Here is a 19,110-nt window from a genome sequence, read left to right as displayed (position 1 = left end):
TAATGACAGACGGTCTCTCCGAACGCTCATCGTCGTGTGTGTTCCCCCTCCCCATGTTGAAGTTGCGACACCACCGCCGAACAGACGACTCGTCCATTACATTGTCTCCATACACCTCCTTTAATTGGCGATGAATATCACATGGGCGAACGTTTCTTGCATTGAGGAATTTAATCACTGCCCTCACTTCACAACTGGCGGCGTTCTCAATTTTTTTAAACATTGTAAACAATCACAGAAACAACACAGGCAATGCTAGCGTCACGCAACTTGGCTCAGAGAAGGCAGACAAGCCACTGAAGCTATCTGACCTCGTCCAGCGGCTACTCGCGTCGTCAGCACTTCATGCGGCACGAACGGGTACTACTTTCCGGATGACCCTCGTGTGTGTGTGTGTGTATATATATATATATATATATATATATATATATATATATATATATATATATACATATATATATAGTATTGCAAACTCGAAGTTTTAGGCGCGGGAAGAGAAATAATCATAGAAAACGACCGTAATGAGAATCTCAATATGTAGGAAGGCTAAGATAAACGTTACATTTAATTTAGGGGACGTAAATCAAAACAGTTCAACGACTTAGGTAGTTTCTTGGAGAACGGTGGGCAGAGCACATGGTACACAAAATGAATTGTCGAAATAAAGGAAGTCCCTAAGTTAAACAGATCGGGAGTTGATGTACAGGAAGCAATCCATAATGAAGTAAGGGTACGAGTATAGCACTCGTCCACAAATAGAACTTCAATGCACGACCCGCGTGTCAACTCACACATCCTTCCACAGGTACAATAAGGATGGCTCTGTGAGTCGAAACGCACGCCGAACAATTAAGTTTTATTTTGTGGAAAAGTGCTATATCCTTACTTTATTGAAGGAAGCGTTACCCAAGGGTTGATGACAGATGCCTAAAGTAAAGACTTTAAGAAAAGGCTAGAGAAATATTTAATTTGTATCGTAGACATGTATGGCTCGGAAACTTGGTCGCTGAAGCAAGAGGACGATGTTAGATTGGAGGCTTTCGGGATACAGATGTGGAGAAGAATGTGGAAAACGAAATGGACGGAGAGGAGAATCAACGATGAAATTTATGGTAGTGGAAGAGAGACGGATGTTGGGAGAAATTTGAGGGTAGAACTAGTGAATGCAAGTGATTCTGAGAGGCATTGGGACGCTGAAGACGGCAATAGATTTGGGTATGCTGGGTAATCGAGGTAGAGGGAGGGAAAGAATGGAAAGTTTGAATGAGATAAAAAGAGATGGAAAGTATTCATAGATGAAAAGAGAAGTTATTGTCATATGTAACAATGGGTTCAAGGAAATGTTGTGACATGTTAGTCAGGGCTGAGAAGTATTGCGGTTCACCGAAAACTTACCTTAAACTTGAAGATTATTGCTAAAATTAACATTAAATCTCTAAGCAAATTCTATTGTATATACATGTCCTTGCAAACGGATATCGAAACTAATACTCGGTCACCGACAAGGGGTCGCCATACCCAAGACAAAAGTTAGCGGGCAAACTGGCAAATGGCCGTTATGAAAGATATTCCCAGGTTGGGGGTCCCGGGGAGGGGGGGTGGGGTTAGACGTCCCCGCGAGGTGAAGAAAGGGTACATGAAAAGTCAAACATTGTGAGTGAGGGTCTTCCAGTGAATCATGCGTATTTCCGTCATCTAGGTTAACCCGAATAGCTCGAGCCATGTTTTCGCATCATTCACGCACGCATAAGCCACAATCATCTGTTTTTTTGATTAAGCCCTTTGTTGTAATCCGTTCGCATTGTAAATTAAAAAAATCTATTTCAGTGAATTGATCTCGTAACCATTGGGCGTTGATAATTTGCAATTGAGTAAATGCGGAATTTTCCCTGATTAATTCAGTTTTCATGAAGGTACATGTTTAGGGAGTGCATGTGTACTTATTTTTCTATATAGTTGAAATGTTTGCAAACATTTTTTTAAATCTCTACAGTTTTTAGACTTTTACACAATAAATCGTTACACTAATGAAAAGTAACCAATTTTCAAATAAACGATAAACATATTGAAGTACATGGTAAGTTGAATTATAGAAAGACAAGAGTTAGTTTTTATTTTTTATTAAAAAGGAATAAAAATTTATGCAACTTTTTGCCATTTAAAAAAATGGATCACTTACACTTTTTTCACATCGCTCTTCACATTAGTGTGACGTGAGACCCTATTCGATTCAATCCTGCGATGTAAAGGGGCTTGAGGGTAGACTGAAATAAATCACGTGGATAATGGACGTGTAGCTAGCTATATCCGCCGACGTCTTTGCAATGCAACCAAGCGACAGGCGAACACAAGTGTTTGCCAATTGCGTCAGTCGGTTTGCTATATTATTTGAGCGCGAATGGTAGTTGGGAAACAAAAGAGGAAAATAACATTATTCCCAAAATAAAAAAAATGCATTTAGAGGGAAATTATGGCGAACAACAAGAATTTGAACACGCTTTCATGCGTGACGTAATTTCTGTGGTCTTTTCTTCTTTCAACTGCCGATTCAATTTGGTCCACGGTGGGCTTCCGGAGACAAATACGAGGCGGGCCGGAAGTGTGTGTGCACTCGTTTACACTCCCACACTTATTATTTCATGCAAGAAGCTGGAAGTACTAACAGCACACGACGCGCAATGGCGCCGCACTGATTTTACGCAATTAAAAATTCGATGGACATTGCTTTCGAATAACAATAACAATATGAATGAAAGCAAGACATCAAGTATTGCCATTTGATGGACCCTTTAAGGCTAATCCAGCCATCTTAGCAGTAGAAATTTGTATAGAAAATGAAAATAACCTCGCAGAGTAACTGCTCCCACGAGTAATATCATCAGACTTCTCCGAATTTTCTTTTTTTGTATGTCTATGTAAGTGTATACGACTGCCAAACCTTACAAGCAGTAATAGCAAGGTGTTTAAAGTTAAAGATTTGGGTTAGAAGACAGACCGTTAAAGTCTATGTCGCGTATTGTTTGGGTGTTTGTTATTGCCTTTCATGTATGCATGCATAAGGGTTAGGTGGAATAGGGGGCTATGAAGTCTAAATATCGCCTCAATAAAGCAGTCAAATAAATTTTGTGCTGAAAGAAAGGGATTGATTATTTTGATCTTGATTTTATATGCATGATCCTATTGGCTTATAAAATTAGAGCTTCGACCAAGTGATTGAGTTTTATACTTGAACCTACCATCAGTTTATTTTGTCCATAATTTGAAAATGGAGTTCAATATCTGTTATTTGTTCATTCTTAATCAAGCTATGAAAGTATTTCCAGAGGCTTATCGTCTTTCTCTGAGATCTGTCTCCCCTAAGCTCATGATTTTCGATAGGGTGCAACTTGGGAAAGAAATCTTTGGTGGGGGCGAGTGGGGACGAAAGGCCAGAAATGCTTTCTCGTTAATTATTATCTTATCTTCTTACAATAAACTGCGGGAGATGCCGCGACAGTACCTTTTTGACTGAGTCATCCGCTAATATGCGTTACAATGCAAAAATTGCAGAGTTTAAAAATCATTCACCTTGACCGGGATTCGAACCCGGATTCCTCGATGTCCGGCCGAGTATTTTAGCCAGTTAAGCTATCGAGGCGTCTTCTTATACTCCGTCACTTCAAATGCAAAAAAAAGCACGACTAGATATAATCTTTCTTTACTACCCGGAAGCTTTTGACTCTCTCAACCACAACCTTCTCATCCATAGAGTTATCCATCGGTTTCCCCAAAATGGCACTTTTCTTGATCTGATCTCGAGCTTCCTTTCTAATAGATCCTAGCGGGAAATACACCAGATTCAATCTTGTTCTCTCTGGCGCCACATCCCCTTCGTCACCTCTGACATCTGGAGTTCTCCAGGATAGTGTCCTAGGGCCGTATCTTTTTCATCTTTTTATTGAAAATCTTGCATCCCCAATTGTTCCCCACAAGCCCACACCCTTCTTTGTGCCGACGACAGTTAAGTATTTTAAGCAAGTTCATAATGTTTTAGACTGTAATATTCTACAGGACACCATTAGTAAAATTACTGAATGGTGTGCTACGTGGAAACTTGAATTAAATTCGAGTAAATCCAGCGTTATGACTATTCAGTTAAAAAATCCTCAAATGATTCAATAACTTCAAATATTCTATTAACCCCATCCATCTCAATCGCTTTTCATCAGTAAACGATCTTGGGTTTTGACAGATTCTAAACTTAATTTCTCCAGGCATATTCAAAGAGACAAAAATAAAGCAATATCTCTATTAGGCCTCCTCTACCGCTTCACGGAAATGTGATCAACTAGCATTGCACTCACATTTTTCCACGACTGTCCCACTCTTAAACTTATTGCTCCCCCATCTGGTCGATGTCAACATCTAGCAATCTGGCTACACCCCACAGCGTTACTAATTTCTCCACAAAAATAGTATAAAAACTGGTCCCCGACCCCGTCCGAGTAATGCCTCCAAAGATGTAATTTTATCTTCACTTCCCATCTCTAAAATTCACAACCAAATGGTAAAATCTGATTTAAAGTTAATTTACAACACTATTAACTCTCTCACTGACTGCCCTGAACTACGAGGGTCATCCGGAAAGTAGTACCCGTTCGTGAAATAAAGACACAAAAGTAAATATTAACAAACATAAAAAATTTTATTTGAAAGAGGATACTTTAAACTACTTCTCAACATAATCTCCAAGCAAATTAAGGCATTTGTCATAACGTGTGACAAGTTTCTGTATTCCTGCTGCATAGTCCTTCGCCGCCAGCTCATTGAGATACGCGAGGGACCCATCTTGCACAAATTTTTGCATAATGCAGATGGTGTTTAACAATTTCATGAACAATTGTTCGAGAAACATTGGGAAAATGCTCACAGATGTCATCAATTGTGACGCGCCGATCGTTCCTCACGAATTCGTCAACTGAGCTCACCAGTTGGTCTGTAATGACAGACGGTCTCCCCGAACGCTCATCGTCGTGTGTGTTCCCCCTCCCCATGTTGAAGTTGCGACACCACCGCCGAACAGACGACTCGTCCATTACATTGTCTCCATACACCTCCTTTAATTGGCGATGAATATCACATGGGCGAACGTTTCTTGCATTGAGGAATTTAATCACTGCCCTCACTTCACAACTGGCGGCGTTCTCAATTTTTTTAAACATTGTAAACAATCACAGAAACAACACAGGCAATGCTAGCGTCACGCAACTTGGCTCAGAGAAGGCAGACAAGCCACTGAAGCTATCTGACCTCGTCCAGCGGCTACTCGCGTCGTCAGCACTTCATGCGGCACGAACGGGTACTACTTTCCGGATGACCCTCGTACTATCCCTCGTCAATTTCAAACCACCAACTACCACCACACACTCATTACTCCTTACGCCAACTAATCACTAATTTAACGAACTCTTTTCTTCCACCCCTCATCTCTGGTGAACTTACTCCCTCATACCATTAATATATTTTTGCTTTCCTCCAACATATTCATTCACCTTTTTCTTTTCCAACTCTCGATAATTAGAAAAGAAAATAATGACCTCATTATGTTATTTGTGTTGTTAACAGTTAATATATGTTCATTTTTTATGAGTACATCTTTATTCGTATGTTGTCACATATTCTACTTTAAATGGCTAAGGTATTGCTATATGTAGTTCTATTTCCTAAAAAATAAAGAAATAAGAATTTTTATCGTTCAAAAATGAAAGAAATTTCAACATTATCTCGCGTTTATTTCAATAGTAATTTGAATCATTTCTTAATTTAAAGTAATTGAAACTGTTTCACAAGACCCATAATAATGAAACAAAGAGTGTGTGAACTATTGGCTGTGACTTTTTATATCTACATAATACCCAGCAAGCCGCTGCAGGGGCGTGTGGAGGGGGGTGTTAGGTCACCACCCGTAAAATAAGGTGCCAATCGTATGGCCAATTTTGATTTTTAAGAACTCAATACCGATATTTCAGTATCGAAGTGGTACCCGTGGTCGAGTGTGTGGGTTCAAGTAGGTAGAGGGGGGGGTAGCAGCAGGGGATCGATTCTTGGGGTGTCGGGAGGCAAGACTGGCAGTGGGGAGGGGATAATAGGTTGTGGAGATGTTTTCTGTTGTATTACGTTGCTTTTATGCTTTAAACTCGCGAACCAAGTTAAATAAGGGACAGTTGATGATTTACGGTTTGTTGTATATCATATTGTCTCATTGCATGTGTACGTATGCACAAATTCTCGGTGGCGTCGAGTTTGAAATGTTGGGTGTACATAATTAGGGATAAATATTTGAGTGTAATGGGTACACTAGTAGGGTAAAAAAATATGGCAGCCTTCAATCTTTTTAATAAACCATATGCGTTAATGCCCCTCTCACAAACCCACGATACGACTAATAATTATGACTCATTAATTACACAGCCGAGGTAAATGGTTACGAATTTAAAGTTATAGATAAATCGATCACCAGTCGAAGGAAAAACTCGCAAATAAATACACTACACTCACAAAATACCACCCAGAAAAATTCATTTCCATCCCGTTTGAACCCAACTCACACAGCATCTTCAAACAAGTGGATACTAATATGAGTTTCAGAATCCCAAAAACCAAATGAAATTTACTGAGCAATCCATGAGACAACATGCCCTCAATATAGAAATCAGAAATTTACCAGGTAAAGCGTAGCATTTGTCACAGAAATAACGTAATGCCCGTGCCTGGTTCAAAGAGCATTTAGCGCACTATTAAAGCGTCCGTTTTGGAAAAGCAGCCATCGTAAAACATGTACACGGAAATTTCTCATCCTACTGCACTCAAAGATTTATCCCTAATTAGGGACACCCACAACATTTCAAACTCAACGCCACCGAGAGCTTGCGCAGAGACAAAATTATGAACAACGAAACGGGAATCATGAGCTGTCCCTTATTTAACTTGGTTCCCTAGTTTAAGGTACACAAGCAACGTAAAACAATAGAAACCACATCTCCATCACTTCCCCTCTCCTCCCCAATCCTATTGTTGCCTCCCCCCACCCCAAGAACCGGTCCCCCGCTATCTCCCCCACCTCCTCCCACTTAAATACGCACACTCGACAACGGGCAGCACTCCTGTAGTCTTTCCCACTGTCAAACTCTCACTTTTGCTCAAGGTCACCAGGTTGCTTGAAATATCGGTATAGTTCCACAAAACATCAATATTAACTATAGGATTGGGACCTTACAAAAACAACTAATAATATTTCTCTTAGGTCCATACAGTATTCGCAATTATAATGGTATGATATAAGATTGAATTTTTCACGGATACAAAATTATCTGCACGCGGTAAGACTTCCCCTTTAAGCATCCGGCTTAAATATGGTTCCTCAAATCTGCAGGAGATGGAACTCAATCAAGGTCCTCTTCATCATGAGAGAGATCAGTTTTATTTGAAGGATGGAATGTCTGTGATTAAAATTATTCTCAAGTTTGATCAAAATAGGCAAGATTGATTAGGCGTTTTATAAAGTATATTTATTGATTACATAATTGTTTTTATTTCCTCGTTTCCAAATTTCTCGCCAGGTAGAGCTCTTGGTGCCCACAATAATATTCAGTTCCAATATATTTATGAGAAATAGGATGAAATTTAGCCCCTATGTTATTATTTAGTTACAAAAATGGCAAACCTAATGCCGCATTACTCTCTACAAATTTGTTCTACCTCTGTTTAAAAAAAATAGAATGTCTTAGAAATACACACTAAATTATCGGTTGAATGGAAAGTATTGTATTATCATAATGAAAACAAGAGCAGTAATTCAACATTGTTGTTTGCTATGGTCGGTCATACAACCGTATATACGGTCTAATACTTTGGTCCTATATACGGTCATAAATTTGCATGTACGATTTTCCACACGTATAAACGGTCATCATCGAAATTCTTGCTGTTCAATTGCCTTTTCAATCTCTCCTTTAGTCATCTCTTTGATTGACGTCTAGAAAGTTTGTTATGAATAATAAGAGTACCGTTAACGATTGCCGAGTCCAATGTATTTCAATTCAGTCCATGAATGAACTTGTGGGGCAGAGTACACCAGCCAGTCAGAATATGTTGCGGTTTGCTATCGACGAGTTTCAGCATCATAACAACTTCGCATTTAAAGTTGTTCCGCAACCAATGAATTTGAATTAAAAGCCTAAATAACGACAAAGAAAAACAACTTTGATGGACGATTTGATTGGAATCCGATCGGGTCCTCCTATTTCGCAGGGCACTAAAAATAGTCAAAGACGAAAATGTCGACTCAGGAACGGTTGCGGTGAGACGAGAGCATGGGAAGCCTACGATTATTTCCGATACACCTATCATTTCGAGATACCAGAGTTCAGGAGCCACCTATACGTGTCAGCCCCAGCGCACATCAAAATAGATCGGGAGGCAAGTTGGGTAGCGCTGGAACGTGTTGCAAAAATGAAGAACCATTGAGAATAGCCTAGAGGTATCCATTGATGCCGAAATTGCGTGAAAGTCAACACAAATAAATGAAAGTTATAAATTGTTATTTAATACTTCAAAGTTAAACCATGTTGCTATCCTGTTTTTGACATAAACATCATTGAATTTCGCGTACAAAGGAAGAGAGCCAGTCTACAAAATATATTTTGTGGCTTCAACAGATTAAACATGATTATGCGTGCGGGCAGGAATAGCGGACGTTATGCAGAGTCTCGCCTCCGCTTAATTTTTCTCTTGCTCCTATGAATTTCAGGTACGCCATGATTAATTTCGCAAATCCAGTTTGACTAAACTAATTAAACTAAGAGTACTTGCAGGAAGAAAACGACATAAAAGGAGGAATGAAGTAGGAGAGAAGATGAAAAAATTGCAAAGTGTAAAAATCATTCGCCTTGACCGGCATTGTTTGGCTTTGAGCATTGACCGGATGGCTGCTTTAGCCAGTTAAGCTATCGAGGCGTCCTCTTAAGATATTTTTTCAAGGCATTAAGGCAAGGATTAAGGCATTTTTTTAGCCCTTTGAATTCCAATAAGAAAGGTGAAGAAAGTTAAAAGGTAATGCACAAATCAGAACTATTTTCAAGTAAACAGAGATTTTTATTTTTAGTCACAGCCGATTGCTCATAGAGGTTCAGTGAAATTGCTGAGGATTGATTTTATTATTCGTTGTTATTCCCATATTTCGTGATTCTTTTGTTTGAAATGAGATACGTTAACCTTTGGGATGATTAAGAAAGCTCATCGATTCATTAATATACTCGTGTAATTGAATTTGCACAAACGGCTTACCTCTCTGCTTCAGAGATAAATTAATCAGCGTATAAATTACTTGCCAAAAATATCGTCGAGCGAGTAATCAGAGTTTTTACGGGCCCTTTTGCTTTTCTACGTAGAAAGTATTGCTTTCAAGCAATTTACAATTATATGCTTCCAGATTTACAAAGGATACTTTATAGGAAGCTATCAACTTTAAATCACTCACGACTTAATAAATTTGACCGGAGCATTGCAAACTGAACCGCGAAAAAAAGCTTAAATGTACACGACGTATATAATGGTGCTATAGTGTGTTCACGGATACGAAGGTAGGTGCTTTAAACCGCTAGGATTTGACATTTTTGTTTCATAAAACCTTGTCGTGGGTTTCATTTTGTTTTGAAGGTTGTCGGGTGTCGTCAAAGAGAGAAAGCAAATGGCTCGCGATGGTACCGGGGGAGGAAGTGAGCGTCAAGAGGCTTTTTGAAGTCTCTTGCGAGGTAAACTCTTGCCGCCGCTATGGTACGAAGTTGTTATTTCACAGATGAGAATGCTATTTCCACGGTTCAGACGTTTTGGTAAACAGCTTCCCCATTTTTGTCTTTCGGTGACTTTAACTACGTGAAGATGGAGAAGGAGCTGCTGTACTGAAAAGTGCATCATCACGGTATACACTGACGTAGATGCATGTTGTGGAGCCGGAAGTTTTACGTATTGTCACGCGTAGAACGGAAAGGGAGAGAATGTATTTATTTAAGACTTTAATTAAAGGCTTGCTCTTGATATCAAGGTTCACGTTTCCACCAACGGATAGTTTCCCTTACACTATAAAGGTCACAGTTTCACCTCAGTTCCGTCCGGCAGGACTTATTTTTCGTTACGTTCAATTACATTCTCTATATGCTCAAAGTGCTGTTGAAAAAGAGGCGCTTTTAGAATTTTAATCCCAGCGAACTTTTACTACAATTACTTAATGCATTTTTTTATGTTAGACTTTGCAAATGCTTTAGCGATAAGGTTAAATTATCGAAACACTCTTTTTCGGGAGGGTAATAACTTTGTAATTAGAAGGGCTAGATTGGTGTGGTCGAAATGCTTGCAGCGCAATTGGGCGTTTGGTAGTATAGTCGTTCAGCGATCAGCTTTTAAAACCGGGTAGTAAGACGAACATTTCAGGTGACTTCCTTCAAGAGGCAGACCCTTCTTAGTTTGTGTCCCAGACAATTTATTTTTTCTATTGTTTTCAGCAATCTTCTATCTTCTCCAACTCTCTTCAACGCTTCTTCATTCCTCTCCCGGTATGACCATTTTATGCTCAATATTCTCCTCCATACCCACATCTCTAACGACTTTAGCCTTTCCCGGCTCCTTTTTGATGTAGTCCATGCTTCACATTTATATAGAATTACATTAACTTGTCCTTTTCTCGGCTCAATAATCATTCTGCTGCATAGCACTTTTCTTTTCCTGCTGAAGTCTTCCATGGCCATAGCTATCCTTATTTTAATTTCCTTTTCAGTCTTACAGCTTTTTCTTACCTCCGCATCCAGATAATTGTACCTCTCCACTTGTTTCAGCCTTTTCCTTCCATTTAATGTTACTTTCCTCATCTCCACCAACATTAATCACTTTTGTCTTGCTCCTGCTTATCATTCAGACGTACTCTTCCTTCATGCCCTTAAGATGCTGAAAGTTTCCTATTAAATTGTTCTTCATCCTCGTCAAAAAGGATCATGTTTAACGGTAAACACGATGCACGCAAACCCTCTTCCTCCAAATGATACTCCTACATCTCATCTCCAGGACATTCTGACCATGTCTTCCAAATAGGGGTTGAATAAATTGGGGGAGGGACACCCCTGTCACACTTCCATTCCAATATCCAACCAACCCGCTCTCTTTTCATCAATTCCGATATTCACCTCCTCTTTTACGTATACATTTCCAATCAGTCTTTGATCTTTCTAGTTCACACCTTTTTATTTTATGATTTTCATTAGTTTTTGATATCGTACACATCTTTCTTTCGTCCCTCCCTTCCCATCAGCCTTCATCAAATCAACAAAACAAACACACAATTTCCCTTTCCCCCTCTCCCGATATTGGTCTTAGATTGGACTTCGCCAGATCACCAGTCTATATGAAGACTGGTGTTCAGATATGCGTCAATGTAATCGAATGATCCCTTGATTATTTGAACTATGTGATACTCTGGCTGATATGTTCAGTCCTTAACGTCAGAATGTAACAGATTGTAAAAATCAAGAAATGCAAAATATATAACAGCTTTTTGCAAAAGAAAGGATCTAGTGTCAATGGTACAAAATTAAGACGTACAATAGGAAGCACAAGCTAATTATTTAATCGAGATAATTTTAAGTTTTATTTTCGAAACTTCCCATAAAACAAATAGTCATACTCTTTGCACCCTATCTAGTTATCGTTTCCTATACCTATTTCGAGATTACTCCAAAGAATACATATGTCTGTAGTTGTAATCGCTACTCATATAGTATATCTAGAAATTTATTTTCTATTTGCGACCTATTTTAATCACCTTAAAATGTAAAAAATTAATGTTAGCAAATATTTGATGTATAAATATATAAATATATATATATATATATATATATATATATATATATATATATATATATATATGCACCTGTATAATATATAGATATATATATACGAGAATATAAAACTCACAATTTGCGCTATCAGTTTTTTTCAAGAAATATTAGTTGTGGAGGATGTACCTGTATGCATACCTTTAAGGTACCAGATTTATATCCTCTGGCGCTTAGAATACATAAAATGCATACAAAAGAAATAAATTACTCGGTTTCTATGCATAAATTAATATTAATAGTGCATCTTTGATAAGACAGGCGAAAAATACGCTGCCCCATTAATTCTATGATTTTCAATAAAATGTGTAATTCGTATGGTGTAGGTCTGGAGATGAGGACCTCGGGTAACCAGATGAAATGTCAATAGATGCTCATTGCCACATCACCGGTCTTAGGGGCTGCAGTTAACCTCAGGTTTATAGGAAAAAAATACGAGAAAGGGTGAAGACGCCATTTCAAAACAGAGTTACTAGGTAGTGCCTTACTTTGTGTGATTCTGGGGTAGGCATTAAAAAGGAGGGGCCAAGCTGCGGTAAAATGTGATGCGGCAGAAAATTGCATGAATTTTTAATAGAAAGTGCGAATTGCTTTTAAGAACGGCACAAGGCATACTAAGTAAAAAATTGAAAGTCCTTTTATCAAGTTGGTACATATTACCTGTATATCCGAGTGTGGCACACCTCAACATACTAGCCAGCTGACAATAGTAACAAGACGACTGTTTGATGAAGTAACTATAGCGCAAAGCCAAGATTGAGTATGCTTCCGAATTGAAAAGCTACTAGTTAAGGTATTGTGAAGAAATGAAGGCTCCAATTGGAATGAAATACAGCGTTGCAGAGAAAATGAGAATAGTACGGGGAGTATATTTTTAAATTAGTCGCCGTATTGTTCTTCATTCCAAATTCCCATCGCTATTTATTTATCCTTCTGCCTTCAAGTACGGTGCTTTTCTTATTTCAAACATTTTTGTTGATGTTTGCATGCAATTCCACGCCAACAATTCATTAAGTTTAGCTGAAAGATAATAAAAAAATAGTGTATCTTGCGAGCTTTTTTTTAAATTGTCCCTCAATCCAAATATAACTTTTGGACTGATGCAATTAACATAAAATCGTAGTGTTATTAGCATAAAATAGCAGAACATGGCTACGTTCGTAAAACACTATTGGCATAAATGCCCTAGGCCATATGTTCACTTAAAAAATTGCGGTCTTAGGAACCTCAAACAAGTAATGTGATGGACTCTCAGTCAAAATAAGTTTGATCTGCGATGCTCTGGGCGACCTTTTTTGAATTTATTTGGATGTTTTTGGAATGTTGGTAGTTTTTGGGATCTTTAACGGATCAAATGTGTGCACACCCGAAAATTCCGACGCCATGTTTTGATAAAATTTCGAGGCACCGTCAATAGCTATCGGTGTTGAAAAAGTTAGGTCTGAAATTTCAGTCCTTTCCATGAAATACGAGAAAATTTCGAGAACATTTCTCATATGGCATATAAAACCACTGGAAAGGGATAGGTTACTGATAACGAACCCATCCGATAAAAGACCCGATATAGCATAGTAGCATCAAACTAAATCCGATCTCAAAAAAATACATTCAAAAAGTAACTCCAACTCTTCCGTCTATATCCGAAGGGCTTCCACTCAATTAAGTTTTAGAAACTTTTTTTCGCCTGGCGTGCTTTGGATTTTCCATTAATTACCGAACGGATTCCTTTTATTTTTTCACCTATTCTCAAAAAATAACATCTGTCTCGACCCCTTTAATCTTAGGTTGCGCTAATTTTTTCTCAGTGGCAAAGCACGTAATGAACCTGTTAACCAGTAAATTCATATTTAATAAAATTCATATCAATATTATATGGTATATTGGAGATATTCTTGTTGTACGACCAAATTTGAGGGAAAATATCACATACTATATGTAAACAAATGAAATTTGTTCACCAATTTTTTAGTTTTTTTACGAATCATTATTTTATTGCCTAATTTTACTAAGCACATCGTCAAATGAATCACGACCTGATTTTGAAAGCTATGCTAAAATACTCGGTTTATGGTTTATTTAGCGTGGGTCCGTAAATTGTGCAATGGAATGATTTTGGGTGCTACTGATATTAAGTGTCCAGGTTACATTTTATTTATATTTCTCTTCAAAATGATCATGATGTTATACATTCCTTTCCCAGAGTAACCTTATTATTATGCATCAACATCATGACTGGGTAATTATTTAAAATTTACCAAACGGGTTAAAAAAATTAAAATAATTTCTAAGGATTATCGCGTTCTCGTTTGTGATTCATTAGATGCACACGATTGTTATTTACAAAAAAACCATTTATTTATACCAATGCGAGAGTTGATTTGGCGCAAATTGGAGGCAACCACCTGCCTGTTTTCGCCTCTCCATGCCTTAGTATTCGATTGTTTCAACCGAAATTTTTTTCTCTTGGTCTTTTCAGCGTTTTTCCTTTGATGTTTTTTTGAAAAATCTAATTTGTTTTTGATGCCCATCAAAGTGTGTTTAATATGCCTTCCCCGTCTTTTCCTATAAATTATTTTTTCTTTTTAAATGACCTTTTTCTTCATTTGCTCCACTCCGAGTTAAATTGTGTGAAGAATTAATGTTTACATTTTTAATTTAGAGTTGAAGTGGTATAACCAAGTTGAGGGGGAATACCCAAAATAAATGCTAAAAAATGAATAATGACTACAATTTTGGAAACAAGATGATTAATTGCCCCTATTAGTTCCTTACACGTATAATGATTGTTACGAAGACTAAATTAATAATACCATACCCTATCATCGCGGGGTCATTTATTAATACCTGTTTACTTTGTATCGCTTTTACCCTCTTTTGCCCGGCACAAAGCCGACAAACCCTCTATTTCAGGTACCTCACGGAGCTCCTAGCTTCATATCTTTCTCTCGTGTCAAGGTTGTTTACTACGTGCAGTAAATTATCAAACATTTTGGTGGTAACTGGGTCAGAAAAATAAAAAATGAATGAATGATGTTTTCATGCGTTCGTGTTAAAAATGAAAAAGCAAATGGTAGGGAAGACATGGACAGAGCTGGAGGCAGTGGTGAAATCAAGTGGTGAATTCTTAAACTAATTTAAATTGGCGAATGATAAATATTTAGCCAGCCAGACAGTCAAAGGGTTGAAATCATTCCTCAGCACATAAGGACATCATTACGTTAGGTATGCAATGAGATTAACACTTTGAAAACAAAGGATATGATGCATTAAAATAGGAAAACTAAGTTAACCATTAATATTAGAACAAAAGCAAGTGGAACAGTTTACCTATTTCGGAAGCGTTTCGAGGCAAAATGGTCAAAGTATTAGGCATACAAGAGGTATTGCGTTAGGCAAAGAAACTTTAACAAGGAGAAGAAAGTTGATGACAAGGACTTTGAATGAGGATTTCAAGGAAAGGTGAGTGAAAACTTTTGTGAAAGTAGGCAGGTAGGAGGGCGCATGGCAAAGCGTTGATTGGACGATTTTGAGATGCGGGTGAGGAGAAGGGTCGAAAAAGTAAACTGGACGAAAGAAAAACAAACAAAGTGGACAGACAGGGGAACGAAGGCAGTGCCAGAGGGAAGGAGAAAGGATAGTTGTTTTATCGAGGATTTTATTCATCAACTCGTTAGTGATATTTACCACCCGTCGGAGGGCATATCCTTGAGTCCGTTGAGGGCATAGTTTCGAATGCCATTTATTTTACGATAAATACCGATTGCCGACTCTTTTTATTTTCTCACTATTACTCTATTTCGTTTTACTTCCTCGTAGTTCTGTTGTCCGTACTCTCTACCAGTGCCTCTCAAAGGCTGTGGTCAATCCATTCCGTGAGATACCACACATCGGCACACGACCAAAAACTTCAGTAAATAAACGATTTTGTGCGTCAAAAATGTTGATTTTTTTCCTGGAAAGATGTTCAATTCAGAAAATGACTGTTTTATGTTAATCTTTATAGACTGAATTCAATGGCTGGTCTTAATATGTTGGATTGAAATTTTAAATACTTTAAGTTAAAATTCACCACGCCACTCAGCCGTTTGGTAACGCGAGGGAAATTGGTCGGATCGCCAGAGCAGAATGTTTCAAAATTGCTGGCCTAGTTCTAAATACACCTAGTATTATTGAATTCTGTGTTGAGTAAAGTAATTACGTTTCCTGATTTTATCTAGCTGTCGGATACCTTCCTATCTGGGATCTTTCGTTGGATTAGGTACCTATTGTTTTGGGAACTCAATCAAGGCGTCCAAGTAAAGTCGCATGGATTGAGTCCGGGATGAAGAAACACAAGACAACCATCATTTGTGCATATTTTTGTACCCCATATTTTTTAATCTCTCTTTATGCACATACAATACAGGTTGTAGAGTAGATGAGCCCTCAAACTTCACCATATGCAAATCAATGAGATCCTTTATTAATCTGATAGAAAGAGATGGCTTTTAATAATTGTCATATTTAACGTAAGAAAGTGACATACTACTTTGTCCAATAAATACGCGAACTGAGTCCGTACAAACTGTATTTCGCAAAATTTAGTCTGCATCGATTTTGTCCCCTTCAAAGTCCTCTCCATTCGTCGCTATGCTCTTATGCCAACTTCTTTTCCACTGTTTAAAGCACCATTGGAATTCCTCTGCAGTTAGGCTTTTTAGTTTTCTCGTCGTTTCTTGCTTTATGGTATCCACATCTTCCCAGTAATGTCCCATCATCACATTTTTGCATTTTGGGAATAGGTAAAAGTCGCAGGGGGCGAGATCTGGCGAATAAGGAGGTTATCAAGAATGGTGATTGAAATTTTTGCCAGAAACTGGCGAACAATCAATGCTGAATGGGCAGGTGCATTGTCATGGTGAAGGATCCATATATCCTGTTTGGTTAAAATAGTATGCACTGTTGATTTTTCTAAATTCAGTTCATCAGCTGTCATCCGAACAGTTTTTCGACGATCAGTAAGGACAAGGGAGCGCAAACGATCAATGTTGTCGTCAGCACAGGTGGCTGAAGGTTGTCCCGGCCTTGCATCATCCGTGGCGTCTTGTCGGCAATCTTAAAAACGCTTAATCCACTTGAAAAGGGATGATTTCTTCAGAGCATTATCACCGTAAACAGCTGTCAACATTTCAGTAATTTCTTGATAACTTTAACCGCGCTCCTGCAAAAAACTTAATGTTGATTCGTTGCTCCGTGATTTCGTCAATTTCCATTTTCGGCAAACAGTAAAAACAAAGACAGCAGAAACTAACATAACTGGCACCATACGCACAGCTCGACGGTCCGCCAAGCTCAGACGGCTCATTGGGTCTCAGGCAACTAGCGCCGCAAGTGGACGGGGCTATAGTCCACGTCATGGCCGCCAGATTGCACCAGTTCGCGCATTTATTGCACAGACCGCGTATATTACTTAGAGCTACACATATGTGTATATTGTTGCACTTTTCATACGGTTTTCATGGGTCAGCTAAGCCGATTGGAGACATTGTGAGGCAATCAGCCCGAAGTTTGTTTTGGAATATGAGACGCAACTCAGGCCTTAAACGGTGTATAATCACTGCATCAGCTTTGTGTGGCCAGTTCCTTTCCTCGTCGATTAATTCAGCTTCCCTGGAGCATCTAGTACCAAAACAATTACGCGCCATGGGCATGCAGCTGGGGATATCCAAAATCATGGAGAATCCAACCCTTGGCTTATCAAACCCCCCGTACAGAAGCCGAAATTCATCGTGAAAATAGATGCAAAAATATTCCGTGTGGTTTAGACTCAAAGTCTTACAATATTGATTTCCTAATTACATGATATTATCATAATTCAAGCGGGTTGCGTCATTTTTTAATAAGAAAGCTCTTTCATGGACCTTCCCTTGATTCATTATTCTTTCTCGCTCCAACCTCCCCTTATCCAGCCTTGCCTTGATTCTTTAGCATGGATCTGAAATGTAGAACTATTCGAGAACAACGTTTTGGACGAAAACCCAGTTTGATGGTCAGATCGCTCACGCCTTGGTCAAGGGCTCAAGCTCAGTGAATAAGACATAATTTCCCCAACACTGCGTAAAATTTCCCTAAAGATGTGTCTGTTATAGTCAGCCTGGGCCTTGATGAATGTTTCATTAAACTTTTCGCTTTTCCAATCTCTCGAGTTAAAAGAGAAGCATAGTCAACTACTTTCTGCCGGATATGACACTCAAAGAGCCATATCTAAGCGGCCATGGTTTTTTTTCGCAAAATATTGCTATTTCATAATTCCAAGGCCGTAGACCGATGAGACCTGAAGTGAAATTCTATTTCATTTGTCTCATTTCTCGTTTTTATCCTCCGAAGGGGCCACCCGGAGGTGAGCTACTGCGACTTCAAGAGACCCCGCCAGGAATACTTGGCGTACTTCTTCGCCGACCTCGTGGTCTTCTACGTCATCCCGCTCCTCATCTCCTGCGTCCTGTACATTCTGATCGCGAGGGTCCTGTTCGCGAGACGGCGCCTCTTCCGACAGACCCGCTCCGAGGCTGCAGCCGCCGCTGCCGCCGTCGCCTCCACCAACGGCGCGTCCACCTCCTCCGGCCTCCAGGCATCTCCGGCCGCCTCTACCCACGTCCCCACCAACTTCAAGTCTCCCCCGCTGCACATCGAATCCACGGCCAACGCCAACCACGCCAGGGCACAGGTAGGTGGCGCATTTCAAGGTGATCCTACACCGCCGTGAGAATCACCCTCCCACCCTCGACTCGCCCAGTAACAGTTTCAAAAAAGCTTTGATCGGGCGGTCTAATCCAAGCGCACTTTAGGAACACTAATTAAAGAGACAGTCGCATTTTCGGTTTATAAATGTGTCGGTGGCACAACCCCACTTTTCTCAGCGGAAGGAAAGAAACTCTTCTTTCTTAGGTTTATTTATTTAGGAAATATTCAAAAACCAAAACTGCGAGCGTTTCTTTATTTTGTATTTATGAATTTTACATACTAGAGATACGCTTGGGACTGACCGTATATTTACTTTTGTGAAAATTTTTCGTGAATATATATATATATATATATATATATATATATATATATATATATATATATATATATATATATATATATATTTCGCCATAAAGATGGAGCAGGGAGGTGGGGAGGGGGTTTGATGTTTCTTTGAACATGGAAT

The 19,110-nt window shown here is 38.9% G+C and overlaps 1 protein-coding gene across 1 annotated transcript in view; it reads left to right on the top strand.

Moving 5' to 3' along the window:
- The window catches only part of LOC139689559 (thyrotropin-releasing hormone receptor-like), a gene marked incomplete at its 3' end in the record, with an annotated part of 49,421 nt that extends 30,794 nt beyond the window's left edge, over positions 1 to 18,627 (top strand). The window contains exon 4 of the mRNA XM_071586714.1: positions 18,288 to 18,627. Coding sequence (XP_071442815.1) covers positions 18,288 to 18,627 — 340 coding nt within the window. The remainder of the gene's footprint in view (positions 1 to 18,287) is intronic.
- Positions 18,628 to 19,110: the final 483 nt, after the last annotated feature.

The sequence above is a fragment of the Hetaerina americana genome, unplaced genomic scaffold, assembly GCF_022747635.1.
Source record: "Hetaerina americana unplaced genomic scaffold, ioHetAmer1.1.p SCAF_247, whole genome shotgun sequence".
In the NCBI taxonomy this organism is placed as follows: Eukaryota; Metazoa; Arthropoda; class Insecta; order Odonata; family Calopterygidae; genus Hetaerina; species Hetaerina americana.
Note: the sequence above shows the minus strand (reverse complement) of the source record. Positions and strands in the feature narration are given on the sequence as shown.